The 18,153-nt window shown below is 41.6% G+C and overlaps 1 protein-coding gene across 2 annotated transcripts in view; it reads left to right on the plus strand.

Annotated features, from left to right (window-relative positions):
• Positions 1-12,483: 12,483 nt before the first annotated feature.
• Positions 12,484-18,153, plus strand: part of Hprt1 (hypoxanthine phosphoribosyltransferase 1) — a 31,975-nt gene continuing 26,305 nt past the window's right edge. The window contains exon 1 of one of the 2 annotated variants that reach the window (NM_012583.2): positions 12,484-12,576. In NM_012583.2, the coding sequence (NP_036715.1) occupies positions 12,550-12,576 (27 nt within the window). In that variant the 5' untranslated portion in view covers positions 12,484-12,549. Of the gene's footprint in view, positions 12,577-12,673; positions 12,901-18,153 lie in introns of those variants that run through there. The other variant, XM_039099447.2, reaches the window with a different exon arrangement.

Raw genomic sequence — 18,153 nt, forward strand, 5'->3', positions numbered from 1 at the left:
TCATAGGTGTGTGGGTTCATTTCTGGGTCTTCAATTCTATTACACTGGTCTATCTGCCTGTCTCTGTACCAATACCATACAGTTTTTATCACTATTGCTCTGTAATACTGCTTGAGTTCAGGGATAGTGATTCCCCCTGAAGTCCTTTTATTGTTGAGGATAGTTTTAGCTATCCTAGGTTTTTTGTTATTCCAGATGAATTTGCAAATTGTTCTGTCTAACTCTTTGAAGAATTGGATTGGTATTTTTTTTAAAGATTTATTTTTATTTATTACATATCTAAGTACACCGTAGCTGTCTTCAGATACACCAGAAGAGGGCATCAGATCTCTTTACAGATGGTTGTGAGCCACCATGTGGTTGCTGGGAATTGAACTCATGACCTCTGGAAGAGCAGTTGGGTGCTCTTAACCACTGAGCCATCTCTCCAGCCCTGGATTGGTATTTTGATGGGGATTGCATTGAATCTGTAGATCGCTTTTGGTAAAATGTCCATTTTTTTCTATATTAATCCTGCCAATCCATGAGCATGGGAGATCTTTCCATCTTCTGAGATCTTCTTCAATTTCTTTCTTCAGAGGCTTGAAGTTCTTATTGTACAGATCTTTTACTTGCTTGGTTAAAGTCACACTGATATATTTTATATTATTTGGAACTATTATGAAGGGTGTTGTTTCCCTAATTTCTTTCTCAGCTTATTTCTCTTTTGTGTAGAGGAAGGCTACTGATTTATTTGAGTTAATTTTATACCCAGCCACTTGGCTGAAGTTGTTTATCAGCTTTAGTAGTTCTCTGGTGGAACTTTTGGGATCACTTAAATATACTATCATATCATCTGCAAATAGTGATATTTTGACTTCTTCTCTTCCGATCTGTATCCCCTTGATCTCCTTTTGTTTTCTGATTGCTCTGGCTAGAACTTCAAGAACTATATTGAATCAGTAGGGAGAGAGTGGGCAGCCTTGTCTAGTCCCTGATTTTAGTGGGATTGCTTCAAGTTTCTCTCCATTTAGTTTAATGTTAGCAACTGGTTTGCTGTATATGGCTTTTACTATGTTTAGGTATGGGCCTTGAATTTCTATTCTTTCCAGGACTTTTATCATGAAGGGGTGTTGAATTTTGTCAAATGCTTTCTCAGCATCTAATGAAATGATCATGTGGTTTTGTTCTTTCAGTTTGTTCATATAGTGGATTACATAGATGGTTTTCCGTATATTAAACCATCCCTGCATGTCTGGGATGAAGCCTACTTGACCATGGTGGATGATTGTTTTGATGTGCTTTTGGATTCAGTTTCTAAGAATTTAATGAGTATTTTTGCGTCGATATTCATAAGGTAAATTGGTCTGAAGTTCTCTTTCTTTGTTGGGTCTTTGTGTGGTTTAGGTATAAGAGTAATTGTGGCTTCATAGAAGTAATTCGGTAGTGCTCCATCTGTTTCAATTTTGTGGAATAGTTTGGATAGTATTGGTATGAGGTCTTCTATGAAGGTCTGATAGAATTCTGCACTAAACCCGTCTGGACCTGGGCTCTTTTTGTTTGGGAGACCTTTAATGACTGATTCTATTTCCTTAGGAGTGGTGGGGTTGTTTAACTGGTTTATCTGTTCCTGATTTAACTTCAGTACCTGGTATCTGTCTAGGAAATTGTCCATTTCCTCCAGATTTTCAAGTTTTGTTGAATATAGGCTTTTATAGTAAGATCTGATGATTTTTTGAATTTCCTCTGATTCTGTAGTTATGTCTCCCTTTTCTTTTCTGATTTTTTTGCTTTGGACACACTCTCTGTGTCCTCTGTTTAGTCTAGCTAAGAGTTTATTCTATCTTGTTGATTTTTTTTCAAAGAACCAACTTTTGGTTCTGTTGATTCTTTGTATGGTCCTCTTTGTTTCTACTTGGTTGATTTCAGCTGTGAGTTTGATTATTTCCTGCCCTCTACTCCTCCTGGGTGTATTTGCTTCTTTTTGTTCTAGAGCTTTTAGGTGTGCTGTCAAGCTGCTGACATATGCTCTCTCCTGTTTCTTTCTGCAGGCACTCAGAGCTATGAGTTTTCCTCTTAGTACAGCTTAGAAACCTTTTCTTTAAGCACACCCTACTCACAAGTCAGAAAAGTCTAATAACATACCAACCAAGCAGCAAGTCACACTTTTTTGGTTTAGAAATTGAGGTGAATGGTCCATTGGTAATGAATTTTTGAGACATTATGGTCACCTTAATGGTACGGAGAAGCTAGGGTTATAGGTCAGGGTCAGAGTGCTTCCATGGCTCATAGACTATTCTGGAGTCATTCCCAACAGCATGAAAACAAAATGTGAGCACTAATAACCTGACATCTTGTATTAAACTGAAGATTGGAGGCAAAGCACATAGGCAAGGGGCTTGCCTATGCCCACTGGAAAATGTAGAAACAATTCCATTAAGATTCTCAAAGAAGGGCTGGAGAGATGGCTCAGGAAAAGATATAATTTCATTACAAAAACACTTTACCTATTAAAAAACAACCTAACATGAGTCACGCTTCTTTCTCACTTTAGTAAATTTGACAGGGGGTTTGAGGGATGGCTCAGTGGTTAAGAGCACAGTCTGCTCTTTCACCCAAATGGTGGCTCACAATTGTCTATAACTCCAGTTCTAGGTAATCTGAAGTCCTTTTCTGCCCTCTGTGGGTATCAGGCACCTACATGGTACATCGACATACATATAGACAAAACATACATGCACATAAAATAATAAAACAAAACAAAACAAAGGTAATTAAAATTATAAATTAATAATAAGTAATTAATACAATCATTGTAAAATAAAAACAAACTAATTTTGTTACATTTTGTGCATGTGAGTTTTCATGTGCCACTATACACATGTGTTGATCAGAGAACAATTCATGGTAATTGGTTCTCTCCTTCCACTATGTGGATCTCAAGGGTGGAATTAACGTTACCAGGCTTGGTGGGAAATTCCCTTACCAGATGAGTCATCTTCCTAGCCCTTCTTTCTCTTTTATTTTATTTTTTCCATTTTTCTTTATGTTAGTGTCTCTGACCCTGTACAAAAATCTATTCAAGGTGGCTGGAGAGATGGCTCAGTGGTTAAGAGCACTGACTGTTCTTCCAGAGGTCCTGAGTTCAAATCCCAGCAACCACATGGTGGCTCACAACCATCTGTAACAGAATCTGATGCCCTCTTCTGGTGTGTCTGAAGACAGCTACAGTGTACTTACATGTAGTAAATAAATAAATCTTTAAAAAAAATCTATTCAAAATGTATAAAAAACGCCACACTCAGGACCATGCAAATGCTCAGTACTGACCTACCCCTGGAGTTCATAATTAATTATGCCTCCTGCCCTGCTCTACTCCTTTTGCTTTTGAGGCAACAACATTTGGGTCATGGGATGTAGAAGCTAGCCTTTGGTAACAGAAATAATCTAGGAGGTTATTACTAAATTACTTTATTACTATAAAGGTGGGTGGAACATGGGATACCATAACTAGAGCTCATCATAGTCTACACTTTTAAAAAATATATCTTTAAAAATGTAAATAGGTGTTTGTCTACCTGTGTGTCTGCATTCCATATGTGTGAAGTACTCCTGGAGGGCAGAAGAGAGCTTTGGATCCCGTGAAACTTAAGTTACAGATTGTGAGTCGCTATATAGATGTTGCGAATCAAACCTGGGTCCCCTGTAAGAGCAGCCAGTTTTCTTAACCATTGAGCAATCTCTCCAGCCCCATAGTCTGTACTTTTACACATTGCACAATGTATGCTTGTCGCCAGACATGTGTGAAAATCCCCACATTCCTAGAGATTCTGCAAAAGGTAACGTCTGGATGTCTTGTGACTGGAAAAAAAACAATTGACCTCACAGATCTCAGAGGGTAGAAATAACATCAGTAACTCCAGGTTGCAGATAGCATCAGAGCCTACAGGTTAAGGGCTCTGTCTTATAAGACTCTTTCCCACTTCAGGTGCCAATTCCAAGTCCCAGGCTGTGACCTGTACTTCTGACCAACCAGCAATTAAACAGAGGTTCTCATGATACCTCCTGAGATTCAGTTCTGGTAAGCACAGTTGTAGTACAGGGAATCCCTTAATGCTTAGCAGTGTACTCTAAAGGCTATTAGAAAAGATGGCGTATGGGTGGGGTCATGGAGTGCTCATGCTCTCTGTGGTCATGCTGTTCCCCCTAGCATCCCCGAAATGCACGGCACCTTATTATTCAAGAGTCTTTAGCTTTTTTTTTTGAGATTGCAACATAATAATATTTCTTCCCCCCAAATCTTCCCATATATACCTCCCTACTCTCCTTCAAATTCATAACTTCTTTTTTCACTAATTATTATTGATTGCTTGTGTATGAGTAGGAATATATATAAATATATATATACATATATACATATGTACACACATATATAAAACCTTAATCTGTATAATGTTACTTGCATATATGTTTTGGTTTTTAGGGCTGGCCATTTGGCACTATATGTTTTGGGGTTTTTTTTGTTTTTTTTGTGTTTTTTGGTTCTTTTTTTTTTTTTTTTTTTCGGAGCTGGGGACCGAACCTAGGGCCTTGCGCTTCCTAGGCAAGCGCTCTACCACTGAGCTAAATCCGCAACCCCATGTTTTGGTTTTTAGGGCTGGCCATTTGGCACTGGACAAACGACTGGCATGTTCTTCCCTGGGGAAGAGCACTCTTCTGCTCCCAGTTTCCTATACTCCATTCTGTAGGGATGAGGCCTCATGAGACTCCCCATTCAGTTTGGCCTGTCCCACAGTGTTGTTGTCCCTGGGTAGCTCCAGCATAGGCAATCATGCTGGTGAAAATTTATGGAGCTTGCTTTTGGCATTCACTAGAAGTCAACCACATAGCAATCTCCCTGATCAGCTCAAGGGTCTTTTATAGACCTGGATTTCCAGACATCCCAAATGTCATATGTGAAACTCAAATTCCAGTCCTCTTATCGCTTAATCTTCCTGTGATAAGCCCAAAGTTACCTCAGGACTATTTGTAAGTTATCTATTAACAGCCTCAACTGGAATCGAATGGTGCTGGTGATGTAGCTCAGTGGCAGAATGCTTGTCTAGTATGTCCTGGGTTTCATCCCCAGCATCGCAGACAAACTCACCTTTGGCAGTGAGCCCCACATGCCATCCCCTCACATCTTAATTTGAAGATGACTAATAATCTCAGTCTGTCTAGAAGCAGTAAGTGTTTCTTCTTTGGGAAATGTACCTCTCACTGAACACTGAAGACAAGCGCCATTACTACATTTCTGGTACTTATTAGAACACCTGGAATTTAATCACGTGGTAATATCAGACTAACCCAACTGGAAGGGAATTCTGTTTTCTGTTTGTTTGTTTGTTCGTTTGTTTGTTTGTTTGTTTTGGAGACACCGCCTCACTCTGTAGCTCTGGCTGGTCTAGAATTACCTATGTAGAGGTGGAAATTGGCCAGTGTTCTCCAGAAATACAGGACAGGCTGAGACTGAAGAAGCCTTGCATGGCAACAAAGAGTAAGGAAATTAGTAAAGATAAACCAGGGGTGGGTAAGGAAATGAGTAAAGATAAACCAGGCATGGTGGATTCCTGCACTCCCGAGGTAGAGGCAGTGGCAGGTGGGTCTCTCTGAGTCCAAGGCCAGCCTGGTCTACATAGGTAATTCTAGACCAGCCAGAGCTACAGAGTGAGGCGGTGTCTCCAAAACAAACAAACAAACAAACGAACAAACAAACAAACAGAAAAAAAAAGATAACATGTGTCCCTGGATTGGATCCTAGTGCAGAAACACATGGCAAAATTGGATCTTCTAGCCCAAGACTCCTCAACTCTAGGTGTGGATGAACAGAGGGTGTAGGAAACAGTGAAGATATGTTTGGAATGCAATTTTTTTCCATGTGGAGAGATTTAATGGGAGAATGAGATAGGGGGAAGGGACAAGAGAAAGAAGAGAAAGAGAGAGGGCAGAAGATCTGGAATGCGATTTATGTAGTTCATCCACTGAGCCCATTTTCTGAGAATTTGTAGCATTTGGCAGATAAAGGCAGGATCAGAAGTTCAAGGTCATCCTTAGCAACAAAAAGAGTTCAAGGTGACCTGAGTTGTATGACACCCTGTCTCCAAACAAGTACATGTAGGGAGGGTTGAATGAAAACAAATTACTGGAGAAACTTATATTCAGAATATAAGAGAGGGAGCTCATCGGGGGCTTTAAAAGATTGCAGAAAGGTGCTACTGCCCAAAAAAATCTTTGTTCTCCAGTGCCCTCTGAATCCCCTTTACTTAGATCAAATGACTCTTCTTCTGCCTTATGTTCCACATCAAGTTTCTGTGCTCATTATGAAAAGTAATGCAATACTTTTAATAAGGATCACTAGTAAATCACTGGACTTCACAGATAGCTCAAGAATGCAAGTTAGGTACTGGACATTTCAACTAGAAAATCAGTTTTATTAGTTGAAGTTTTCCATAAAAACAGCCAATCTGTCTACATAGATCTCTCAAGATATTTATTTGGGGAGAGAGGAGGTGGGGGATAGAGAATTTTTTAAATTTGGTTTACATGATTGTGAAGGCCCTGGTGAGTCCCAATTTGATAGGGGTAGTCCCAGTAGGTTGGAGACTCAGGGAAGAGCTGACATTCTGTTTACAATGCAGTCTGCTGGAAAAATACCTTCTCACTCAAGGGAGGTCGATCTTTGCTCTCTTATGATCATCAGCTGAGGAGATGTAGTCTAATGAGGGTCACTTAAAAAATTCCAACATTGTGAGTTAGAGCCCTTGTTGAGCAAGCGTAAGGACGGGAGGTCGGATTCATGTGATCTCCTGTTTGTCTTTAAGGCTTCTGGAGGCAGTGAAAAGGGGAGAATGGTAGCTAGGTCAGCATGGAACTGGACAGGACTGGATGGAGAAGAATTATGCAACTGTCCAGATGCCAGACTGCTCCATGATCAAGGAATAAAGGAGAGAATGGCAGAGCCTCCTCTAGCCCCCATGCTCATGGGCACACATATTAAATATGCACAGATACATTATACACACACACACACACACACACACACACACACACACGCCTAAGCAAGCACACACATGCACACACACAAAACAAAAAACTTAAAAAAAATTAATGTTAAGAATAAGTGGAGAGATAGCTCAGTGGTTAAGGCCACTAAATGCTCTTCTAGAGGTCCTGAGTTCAATTCTCAGATGGTGGCTCACAACCATCTGTAATAGGATCCAATGCCCTCTTCTGGTGTGTCTGAAGACAGTGAGAGTGTACTATTCATATACATGAAATAAATAATTCTTAAAAAATTAAAAAAATAGAATAAGTGGTTTGTGTAATATTTCTGTGGAAATATATATCTTTTCTTTTTTGAGATAGAGTCTTCTGTAGCCCAGCCTGCCCTCAAATGTGCTATCCCACACAATCTCCAGACAGATACAAATGAAAGGATCTCTGTTCTCTTGCTTTAGCCTGCCAAGTGCTGGGATTCTAAGTGTAAGCTATCTCAGCCAACTCCAGAAATCTGAAGGATTATTTCAGAATCCAGTATGGCCTTGGTAGGGACAGAATGACAGGGTTCCTGCCCCTGGGACAGGGCTAGCAGGCATGGGCCTCCACGAATGTCAGTGGCTGTTGTGGGCATAAGGCTTGATTGTATAATAATGCACATATTATCACATGTTCCTCTGAAGAATGTCCACCCTGTTAACATTCATGACTCCACGACAATCAGACAGTGACAATCAGACAGCCTGAGTCCAGGAGGTGAAGGTGTGACAAATGTCTCAGCAAAATGGCAAAAAGACTGGACCCTTCAGGACAGCCCTTAAGGCTGTGGAAAAGAACTCTAAAAGCATGAGTTCAAAAATATATAATTTCTCAGCTATGCAAAAATATAAGGATGAAATAAATATAAATTATATAAAGAGATTCACAGATCTAAAGGAACAGAGACTCCACTATGAGTCAGCTTGTCAGAGATACAAAGATAGTAGATACAAATGCAGGCAGATTCCTGAGTTCAAGGTCAGCTTGAGAATTTAGGGCCAAGCACGATTGGAATGGTAATTCCAGGGTGGGGTCCCACCCAGATATCTTTTGCTTGCTGTCTCTTCCCAAGAGTCTTGGGGCTAAGGTCATGGAATGCAGATTCATAGGCTGGTCCAGAGGGAACCTGGAATAAATCGTTGATATGTAAATAAAACGTGGGCTTTTGGTCTGCAGGAGATGAGCTAGCATAAAACAATAGCAGTCCTTTTTCTGCTATTCTTAGAATTTTTCTCTAGTGAGAACTTAGTTGTCTGGAGATTGAGGGAGAGCAAACTCAGGAATTTTTTTCTGGGGTTTACAATCCCATAAGAACAACAGTATCAACCAACCAGACACCCCAGATCTCCCCGGGTCTAAATCACTATCGAAAGAATACATATGAAGTGAACCATGGATCTATTCGCTTATGTAGCAAAGGATGGGCCTTGTAGGACATCAGTGGGAAGAGAAGCCCTTGGTCCTATGAAGGCGGGATGCCCCAGTGTAGGATAATGCCAGGACAGGGAGGCAGGAGGGAGTGGGTGGTTGGGTTGGGGAGCACCCTCATGGAGGCAGGGGGAGGGGAGTGGGGTAGGGGAGTTTATGGACGGGAAACTGGGAAAGGGGGTAACATTTGAAAGGTAAATTTAAATCTCCAATAAAAAAAACGATTTCTGATTTTAGTCAGAACATCCATGGAGAGCGAATATGGCTCTATTAGAAATTTTCGTAGCTCTTTTAGGACTTTTTCTAATAGATCAGAAATCCCAAGAATCAGGTAGAGATCTAACACAGCTCTTTTAAGAAGGTTTTCTAGCAGCTATCCAGAGCAAGGTATCTTAGAATTTTTTCTGGCTTTCTGAGTTTTATTGGAAAACCCAAGAATTATTTGTCAAATTTTTTCCTAATAGGATTTCTGACTTGGTCAGAAGACCAAGAATTTTTTTTTTATAGTAGCAGTTCTGACTTTGGTCAGAAAACCCATGAGCTATCCAGAGAACTTTTAGGATTTTTTTTTAAGATTTATTAATTTATTATATATAAATACATTGTAGCTGTCTTCAGATACACCAGAAGAGGGTATCGGATCTCTTTACAGATGGTTGTGAGCCACCATGTGGTTGCTGGGAATTGAACTCATGACCTTTGGAAGAGCAGTTGGGTGCTCTTAACCGCTGAGCCATCTCTCCAGCCCCTTTTAGGATTTTTACTAGCAGAGAAAAGCTAGCTGTCTCAACCAAAGAGTTTTTAAAATAGCAAGAAAAAGCTGTCTAGAGCAGAACAGAACACACACACACACACACACACACACACACCACACCACACCACACACACCCCCACACCCCCACCCCACACCCCCACACACACACAGACATACTCGCACAGAGAGAGAGAAGAGAGGAGAGGAGAGGGAAGGGGAGGGGAGGAGAAGAGAGAGGGAGAGGAGAGGAGAGGAGAGGGAGAGGAGAGGAGAGGAGAGGAGAGGAGAGGGGAAGGGAGGGGAGGAGAAGAGAGAGGGAGAGCACTCTGGAAAGCTATCTCAACAGAACATAGGCTGCTGGCTTGGACCCACTATTTGACATCAAGTTTCGCTGCTCCCTGACACCCCTTCTCTTGGAACCCAGACCTAGCTGAGGTATGCTATAACACCAAGGTAAAAATTAGGTTCTTGGGAACAGGGGATATGGCTTTAGTGTGTAAAATGCTTGCTATAGCAGCATGAGGAGCAGAGTTCAGATCCCGAGCACCCATATAAATGCTAGTGGAAGGCTAGTAGCCATCTGTAATTCCAGCGCACATTTGGGAGAGACAGGAAGTCCCCGTAACAAACCAGCTAGTAGCTAGACTAGCCAAATAGGAGAATTCTGGGTTCAAGTGAGAGACCATGCCTCAATATATGAGATAGAGAGTAATTGAGAAAGACACTGACATCACCCTCTCATCCTCCCTCAGACCTCCAAATACCCCTCCCAACACACACACACACACCCAAAACAATTACATAATAGCCCAAAGTCTTGCTTGACATAGTGACTTATTTCTACAGTCTGAGTGCTTCAGGGTGCAAAAGCAGGCAATCACCCTAAGTTCAAGTCTGGTCTACATAGGGAGTTAAAGGGCATCATGGGCTAAGAGACAGGATTTGTCTTAAAAAGGAAACGAAAGCAAGTAAAGAAACAGAAAAGATGAATAATAAATCAAGAAACTTGTGGAGCAGAAACATATATATGGAACTGTTTATGGTACCCAGATAATTCATAACTGTCCAAACAAAGGTAGGAGTGTGGTACTATTTCTTTCTTTTGCAGTGCCTTGGAGTCAGTCCCAAATCTCTCACCTGTTGTTGAACTATGAGTGGGTTACTCCAGATTCAAGGCAGAGAAAATTTGGGATCCATTTGACTGTATATGACATTATTTTCAGTAGTATCATGTAAGAATTAGTAATAGTCACTTTCCCATTCTCATATTAAATTGGAAAACAAAAGTTTGAATGAATACACTTAACATTTCAATTCTATGTAATGTCTGATCTCAGTAAAGTGCTTTGTATACCAAGTTGTTAACTTCTCAAAATACCAGGACTTCTATCAGCTTGCACCCTGTGGGTTATTTCCCACCGTACAATGAGGCAAGAAGGTTAGAAATTCCAGGCCAACAGGGACTAAAAAGACACAAAACAAACAAAACTCCCTAGACCATTGTTAAAATGTAAGAAGATCAGGGCGGTGCTGGCACACGTCTTTAATCCCATCCCTGAGAAGGCAGATCACTGTGAGTTCAAGGCCAGCCTGGTCTATGGAGTTAGTCTCAGGACAGCCAGAGCTACACAGAAAGACCCTGTTTCAGAAAACAACCAAACCAAACCAAACCAAGTAAAACAAAACCCCCAAATCTACCATCACATCTTTCGTATTAGTATATAAGAGAGGCCACTGACCACAGTCAAGTGTGGTGATTGGTGCTGGACAGATACTAATGGAAATATCAGCGGTAGCAAGTAGCAACGGCTGATTGCTTCTGAGAGTAAATAAAGGATGATTTTGTTTTCTAATTCCACATTGGATAGTCAGCTGCTTGTAATCCCGCTTCTTGGGAAGTGGGGACAAAAGGAACACGGGTTCCAGGCCATACTCAGCCTGGGCTATAGGCAGACCTGTCTCAAAAACAGACTATCTTATAAATAAGGAAAATATAAAGCAATATCCATGCAGGAAATTGTGGAGAAAATAAATGTGAATAACAACCACAGTTTGCATATATATTGTGTCCCATATGTATGCTCGCTCAAATGCATGTGCAGAGTCCTTTAATTCCCCATATTCTCATCAAGTACTGTTAATATGCTCACCTTACCTATTTATTTGTTTATTCATTCTTTTCTTGTTGTATAAGTTGAACCCAGAGCCTTTTACATCCCAAATGTATCCCTGCTATGTTATATTCCTGGCTTTTATTTTTTTCAAACATTAACCAGTTTGTTTGTTCATTCATCATTTTTCAGCCAGGATCTCACTTTGTAACTCAGGGTCATCTGGAATTCACAGTTGCAATTCTCCTACTTCTCCCTCTGTAGTGCTGGGATTAAAAGTATGTGTCGCCACACGAGGCTAAAATCAACATCTAAGAAATGACATCTTATTTGGTAATATATTTGGTAACATATGAATCTCTATCACCATTTCTTTGTGTGTGTGTGTGTTGTAGTCATGTGCAGGTGCTTGAGGAGGGCACAATTTGATGACAAGATGTCTTTCTCAAACCCTATTCCACCTTATCAGATTTTATTTTGAGGCAAGATCTCAATTGTCTGGGTAGGTTGAATATACATGCGATCTAATCCTCCTTTCCTGGTAGCTGGGCATATAAGCCATTCTCACCATACCAGGCTTAAAATGCTCACTTTATGTAAAGGCAAAGCAGTTTAGGGTCTAATTCTCATAAGCTTACCAAGGAGCTTCGTTTTCCTTTTGTATTGGTACCCTGATCTGGCTGTTTAGGGCTGTGGTGCTCAATTCTTACGACGAAGTAAGAATGTTTGAAAGAACTGGGCCTAAGAGGAATCACATCATGGGGGGGAACCCTAAGAGCTCATGAGGGAGTAAAATGCGGAAGGAGTTAGGTATGGTTATTTGGGTTATTAAGTATGGTTATGAGTCCTCTGGGGGACTACAGTGGGCCTGGGGGCTGCAGCACGGCCAGTACCATTTTCTTCAGGAACAAAATTCCCAGGCCCAACTTGTCAGAACAGAGTCCAGGAACTGCCTGTGGAGGCTCCTGGGAGAACGCCCGGCAGAGCCTCAGGGGACCGGACCTGGGCGGTCCGAGGGGGCGGTCCGAGGGGGCGGTCCGAGGGGCGGTCCGAGGGGCGGGGCCTGATTCGTGGCGTCTCTGAGGTGTTGTCGAGGCGGCGAAGACGAGCGTTGGACTTACCTCACTGCTTTTCCTAGCGGTAGCACCTCCTCCGCCAGCTTCCTCCTCAGACCGCTTTTCCCGCGAGCCGACCGGTTCTGTCATGTCGACCCTCAGTCCCAGCGTCGTGGTGAGCCAGGGGGACTCCGGTAGAGCCCTACGGCCAGCCCCACGCGGCCGGTCGCACAGTGACGCCGGCCGGGGCCCTGAGGCTCCTGAGGCCGGCTCTGGGCGTTGGGGCGGCCGGGACTCTCGGGGGCGTGGGCGGTCGCAGATTCCTGGAGTCTGGCTGGTTGCCCCATGAGGGCGACGGGCAGGACGGAATGGCGGGGTACGGGGCCGGGGCGCCCCTCTAGTGAGCCCCGAGAGAGTGAGAGAGGGCTGGCTGCGTGTGGGCCCAGAAGGTGGAAATGGCGTTGGACTTGACATGTGCGGCCAGCGGGCGCGCTCAGCGGTGAGGGGGGGGGGGGGGGCTTCGGGAATGATCCCGCACGGGGAGGGCGGGGGAGGTCTCTCGGGAGAGGCCCAGCTCTGCAAGTTTGGGACTCGGCGGCCAGGGAGCACCTCTAGAAGGAGCTTCGATACCCCAGACGACAGCATGGGAGGGCATGTTCAGGCCTGGGCTTTGCCTCTAATTCTGCAGATGCCATAATTCATATTTGTGGGAATGCGCAATTGCTCCGTTGAATCAGCGCAGTGGAAATCACGCCTATTTTCCACCTGAATTGTGGAAAGGCGGCTCGTTTTGTTTTTTTTCCCCATGGCCCAGAATAATGGCTTTGGCTTCAGATACAGTTGACTTGGGAGCCCATGCCCTCGGATGCTGTGGGGAGTTAAAAAAATAACAAGTATGGATTTTGGTTGTTTGTTTTAAATGATATCTCGCCTCTTCTCCCATTGTCTCTATTTTTGTAACTTGCCAAGCTGTTGTCCCTTTATTTACCCCCACCTCACAACCTTGCTGATAATGCTTGCTAAACCATCCCAAAACTGCTTCTGATTCACCACTTTAGCCTTCTCTCTTACTGCCTCTGGTACTACTTAAATGTCATATTATTATGCGTTATATACTACAGATTTAGCAGTTATCTACTCACTTGTTGATTGACTTTCCCACTCACACATACTTAATTTAGTTTGATTTTCTTTTTCAGGCAGGGTCTTATTATGTAGCTCTGGCTGGTCTGTAATTGTCGTGATGTAGACCACCAGACTGGCCTTGAACTTGTGACAGTCATCCTGACTTCTGCCTCCCAAATGCTGCATCACCATGTCCTGCTGGTTTTTTTTTTTTTTTAATTTTAAAGTCCATTTTAGGGAAAGAACCCTTGTTCTACTAGGTAAGCAAGTTCTCTACTGGGCCAAAGGCTAGGCCCCTACACAACCCTTCTAAAGGCAGGACTCACAGCTTTAGCATGTGTAATGTCTGGTTTGTGGGGAGTTTTCACTAATAGTTTGTTGGGTGAATTAATAACCATTTGAACCCTAAAGTCTTGTCTCATTGTATTAGTCATTGTGGTTTAAGGCAAAACCACTGTTCTTAGTGACCTGGAATCCTGCTTGTTGAGAATATGTTTTGTGTGGGCTTCAGTTTCTTCACCTGGGCTCAAGCTTTCTTTTTTAGACAACTTCTTCCTGTGTAGCCTTTGCTCCAAGTAGAGAGGCCTTGAACTTACAGCCATCTTGCTTCTTCCCGAGTGTGGGAATTAAAAGCAAGCATACACTACCATTTGGTTTTGCCTTTTTCTGAGATGCTGGCTGCTGGTGTTGAAAGGACTGGAAGATTGTAAGCAACACTTACGTAGTCCCTGACTGGGAACATATCCTAATTAGTATTCAGAATGACCCTGTAACAATGACATGTTCACATTATCAGACACAAGAGGGGAGAGCCCCACCCCAATTAGGTACTAAACCCTGGTTTAGATCACCAGCACCAGAAGCAAGGATACATTTTAGAAAGTAGAGCTATGTTTCAAATCTTGGTCTGTGTCTGGGGTCTATGCAAGTACATACTGTATGGTGGATACATTAGATAATACAGTAGGTGTTACTTTTATTTCGTTAGGAAGTTATATGGCTGCTTTTAAGCTTTGAGATATGGTACTTGTTTAGTGTAGAGTTCATTAGTTCTTCGGGCTAGAAGTGGCTATTCTTAGTTTTGTTTGAATATCAAGAAATTCACTGTATTTTTAGTTTGCAAATTCCCCTTCCTTTTTTAATTTTTTTTTTGTTTCCTTCCCCTAAATTGTCTGCTAGGAATAACAAACACTTAAAAAGTGCTTACTACATGCTGCTTGCTATGCTAAGCTCTTTAGCTGACTTGACTTTTCCAATTTTTTTCTGTATATGGCTATTTTGCCTATATATATGTGTGTGTGTTATGTGTTTGCTGTGGAGTCCAGAAGAGCTGCCATACGGGTGCTGGGAATCGAACCCAGGTCCTCTGGAAGAACAATGAGTACTCTGAGCCACCCTCTAACCCCTACCTAACTTCATCTTTAATTACACAGAGGAGTTAAATAACTTGCTTTCATCATTCAGTGCTACTACATTTGAACTTGTTGATCTGGCCCCAGATTCTACCCTTAACCAGTAAACATAAGTCAGGAGCTACGGTGGATGTTTATTAAATACTTGCTCTGCCTTTAGCATTGCCAACTGTTTTGTGGACATTATCTAATGTCAACACCCTAAAGTTATGTAATAAGTACCCCTTGTGATGAACATTAACGTGACTAGGGTGACACAAGGTAGAGGAAGGATGTGCCTAATGGAGAGAAAACATGCTGTTTGTAAGTAACTATCAGTCTAGAAAAGGCTTCTGGCTTCTTGCAAACTAATGTGAAACACCAGATAGGTTTTATGTGGTGATATGGTGTATACTTAAACTTCAGGATGACCCAGATAAAAGTATGATATAGTAACTGAACTTAAAGCTTGTTTTTTTTTTTGGTTCTTTTTTTTCGGAGCTGGGGATCGAACCCAGGGCCTTGCGCTTCCTAGGCAAGCACTCTATCACTGAGCTAAATCCCCAACCCCGAACTTAAAGCTTGTTAAATGATTTTTTTTCCTTCGGAATTGGGGACCGAACCCAGGGCCTTGTGCTTGCTAGGCAAGCGCTCTACTGCTGAGCTAAATCCCAAACCCAACGATGTTTTTTTATTTTAAAATGTCTTAAGACAAAGATACACTCTGTAAATTAATGTTGTCTACTGGCCTTAAACTAATCCTTCTGCCTTCCATGTCTTCCATGTTCTAGAATTAGAATCATGAGCCCTTGGCTTAAATGTTTTTTGAGATACTTTCTCTGTAGTTCTAAGCTGGTCTCCCAACTCTTGTGAGTGTGGGAATTAGAAATAGACATATTCTGGGGCTGGGGATTTAGCTCAGTGGTAGAGCGCTTACCTAGGAAGCGCAAGGCCCTGGGTTCGGTCCCCAGCTCCGAAAAAAAGAACCAAAAAAAAAAAAAAAGAAATAGACATATTCTGCCATGCTTGGTGTGCTAGTAAGGGTGAGTCTGTGTTTTGAAGATCTAACTCGAGGTCTTACATACCCTGATAAGCATGGTTTACCATTGAACTATACCTTTATTCATCTGCTAATTTTTTCAGTTTTTAAAGACTTATTTCTGTTACATGTTTGAGGGTTTTGCCTGAATTATATATGTGTGTACCATTAGGATTCCTGTGGATGTCAGAAAAGGGCATTTCATCTCCTAGAACTGGAATTAACAAACTATTGTGAGCCTCCTCCTGGGATTTCCTACTTTTTTAAAATTAATCTATTTTTAATTCATGTTCTATCTGATCACAGCCCCCTCCCTCCTCTCTTCCCAGTCCTACGCTCCCACCCTTATAATTCCTCCCCCCCCCCATTGCTCCCTCAGAGAAGGGGAGCGCCCCCTTTTGCTACTGCCCCAGCAGGTCTCCCACTGAGGTCTAACCCCAGGTAGTCCAAGTACTACTAACCATTGAGCCATCGTACAATCCCTGGTTTTTTTTTTCTCAGAATTGGTTAAATATTATAGTTTCTGTCTAACACTTTTGTTATTGTCAATAACTAAAAAAATCATCCATTTCTAAATTAGACCAAAATGAATTATTTTGATCACTAAAAAATGGGAACAGTTCTTCTTAGAGGTTTCTTTATGTAAATTTTGTACTCTTGTTATATATTTATCTTAATTATTTGAATACAAATCTGGATTATTGTAGCAGGTAGGAAAAATACTTAATTATATTAGAAAAAAGATGCCTTACGGTTTTATTTTCGGTAGGGTTCTTTTGCAAGGGATTAGTTTAGTTTAGGGTAGATTTTCTTTATATAGGTCAGGCTACTCTCAGACTGGGAATCCTTCTTAGTCTCTTAAGTGTTGGGATTATAAGCATGTACTGCCATGCCCAGTATTTTTCACTTTGTATAATTTTAGATGAAAGGAAAAACAGCTAATTTGTTTTATTGTTACAATGAACTACTATCATGATTTTAATTTTCTTTTTTTTTTTAAAGACTTATTTATTTATTATATACAAGTACACTGTAGCTGTCCTCAGATACACCAGAAGAGGGCATCAGATCTCTTTACAGATGGTTGTGAGCCACCATGTGGTTGCTGGGAATTGAACTCATGACCTCTGGAAGAGCAGTCGGGTGCTCTTAACCACTGAGCCATCTCTCCAGCCCGATTTTAATTTTCACTTTTATATTTTTGTGTAGTTGATAGTTCAGAGACCTTTACAGGTTTTTAAATTTTCATTCAATTTTTAAAAAAAGTTTTCACTCTTTGTTTTATTGTTTGTTTGTTTGTTTGAGACAGGTCTCTATATAGCCCTAGCTGTCTTGGAACTTACTATGACTAGGCTGCTGGCCCTGAACTCAGAGATCTGCCTGCCTCTAGTTCCCAAGTTCTGGGATTAAAGGTGTGCCATGTGTCACAACACTTGACAAATTAAATAGAATTTTATCACTTTCCCCTTCCCTTTTCTCCCTTTGACTCTTCCCATTTGCCCACCCTAGAGTCCCTTTTTTGTTACATGTATGTAAATGTGTGGGCATATATTGTCTGTTCTCTGTAAATGGTTTCAAGGTTGATCACTCTGCAATGGATAGCCAAAAAGATAACTTTCTGGGAATGGCAAATTTTTTCCCAGTTGTCATTGGTTGCCTGTAGTTCTTTGTCTAGGGGTGGGACCGAGAGAAATTCCTCCTGCCTGAGTGTTGGGATTATAGGTATCTACCACCATGCATAGCTCTTGTAGTTTTTTGGTTTGTTTGTTTTTTTTTTTTGTTTTTTTGAGATAATATGTCATTATGTAGTGGCGGCTATTCAGGAACTCTCTTACTACTGTGTGTAGAGGTTAGATTAAGTTTGGCAGCAAGCCAAACCATCCACCATACCATCTTAGCAGCCTGAGATGGGATCTGGCTATATTGCCTAGGCTAGCCCTGCCTTAATTTTCCAGGTAGTGAGGACTACAGACACCCTATACCCAGTGGAATGTGTTTTACTCTTCCATAATTAATTAGATAAACAGTGGTCCATATAATTTTTCTTCCCTATATAGTAAAGGGGTACTGAAATTGTGTTTGTTCAGTCTTTCTGTAATTTTATGTTGTGTGGACTCACTAACATTGATAGATCACATAAAAGTGTTAATTTCTACCAATAATAGTACTATTGAGACTCTTGTTATTTTCCTGTTGA

This window comes from Rattus norvegicus, chromosome X (assembly GCF_036323735.1).
Source record: "Rattus norvegicus strain BN/NHsdMcwi chromosome X, GRCr8, whole genome shotgun sequence".
Lineage (NCBI taxonomy): Eukaryota > Metazoa > Chordata > Mammalia > Rodentia > Muridae > Rattus > Rattus norvegicus.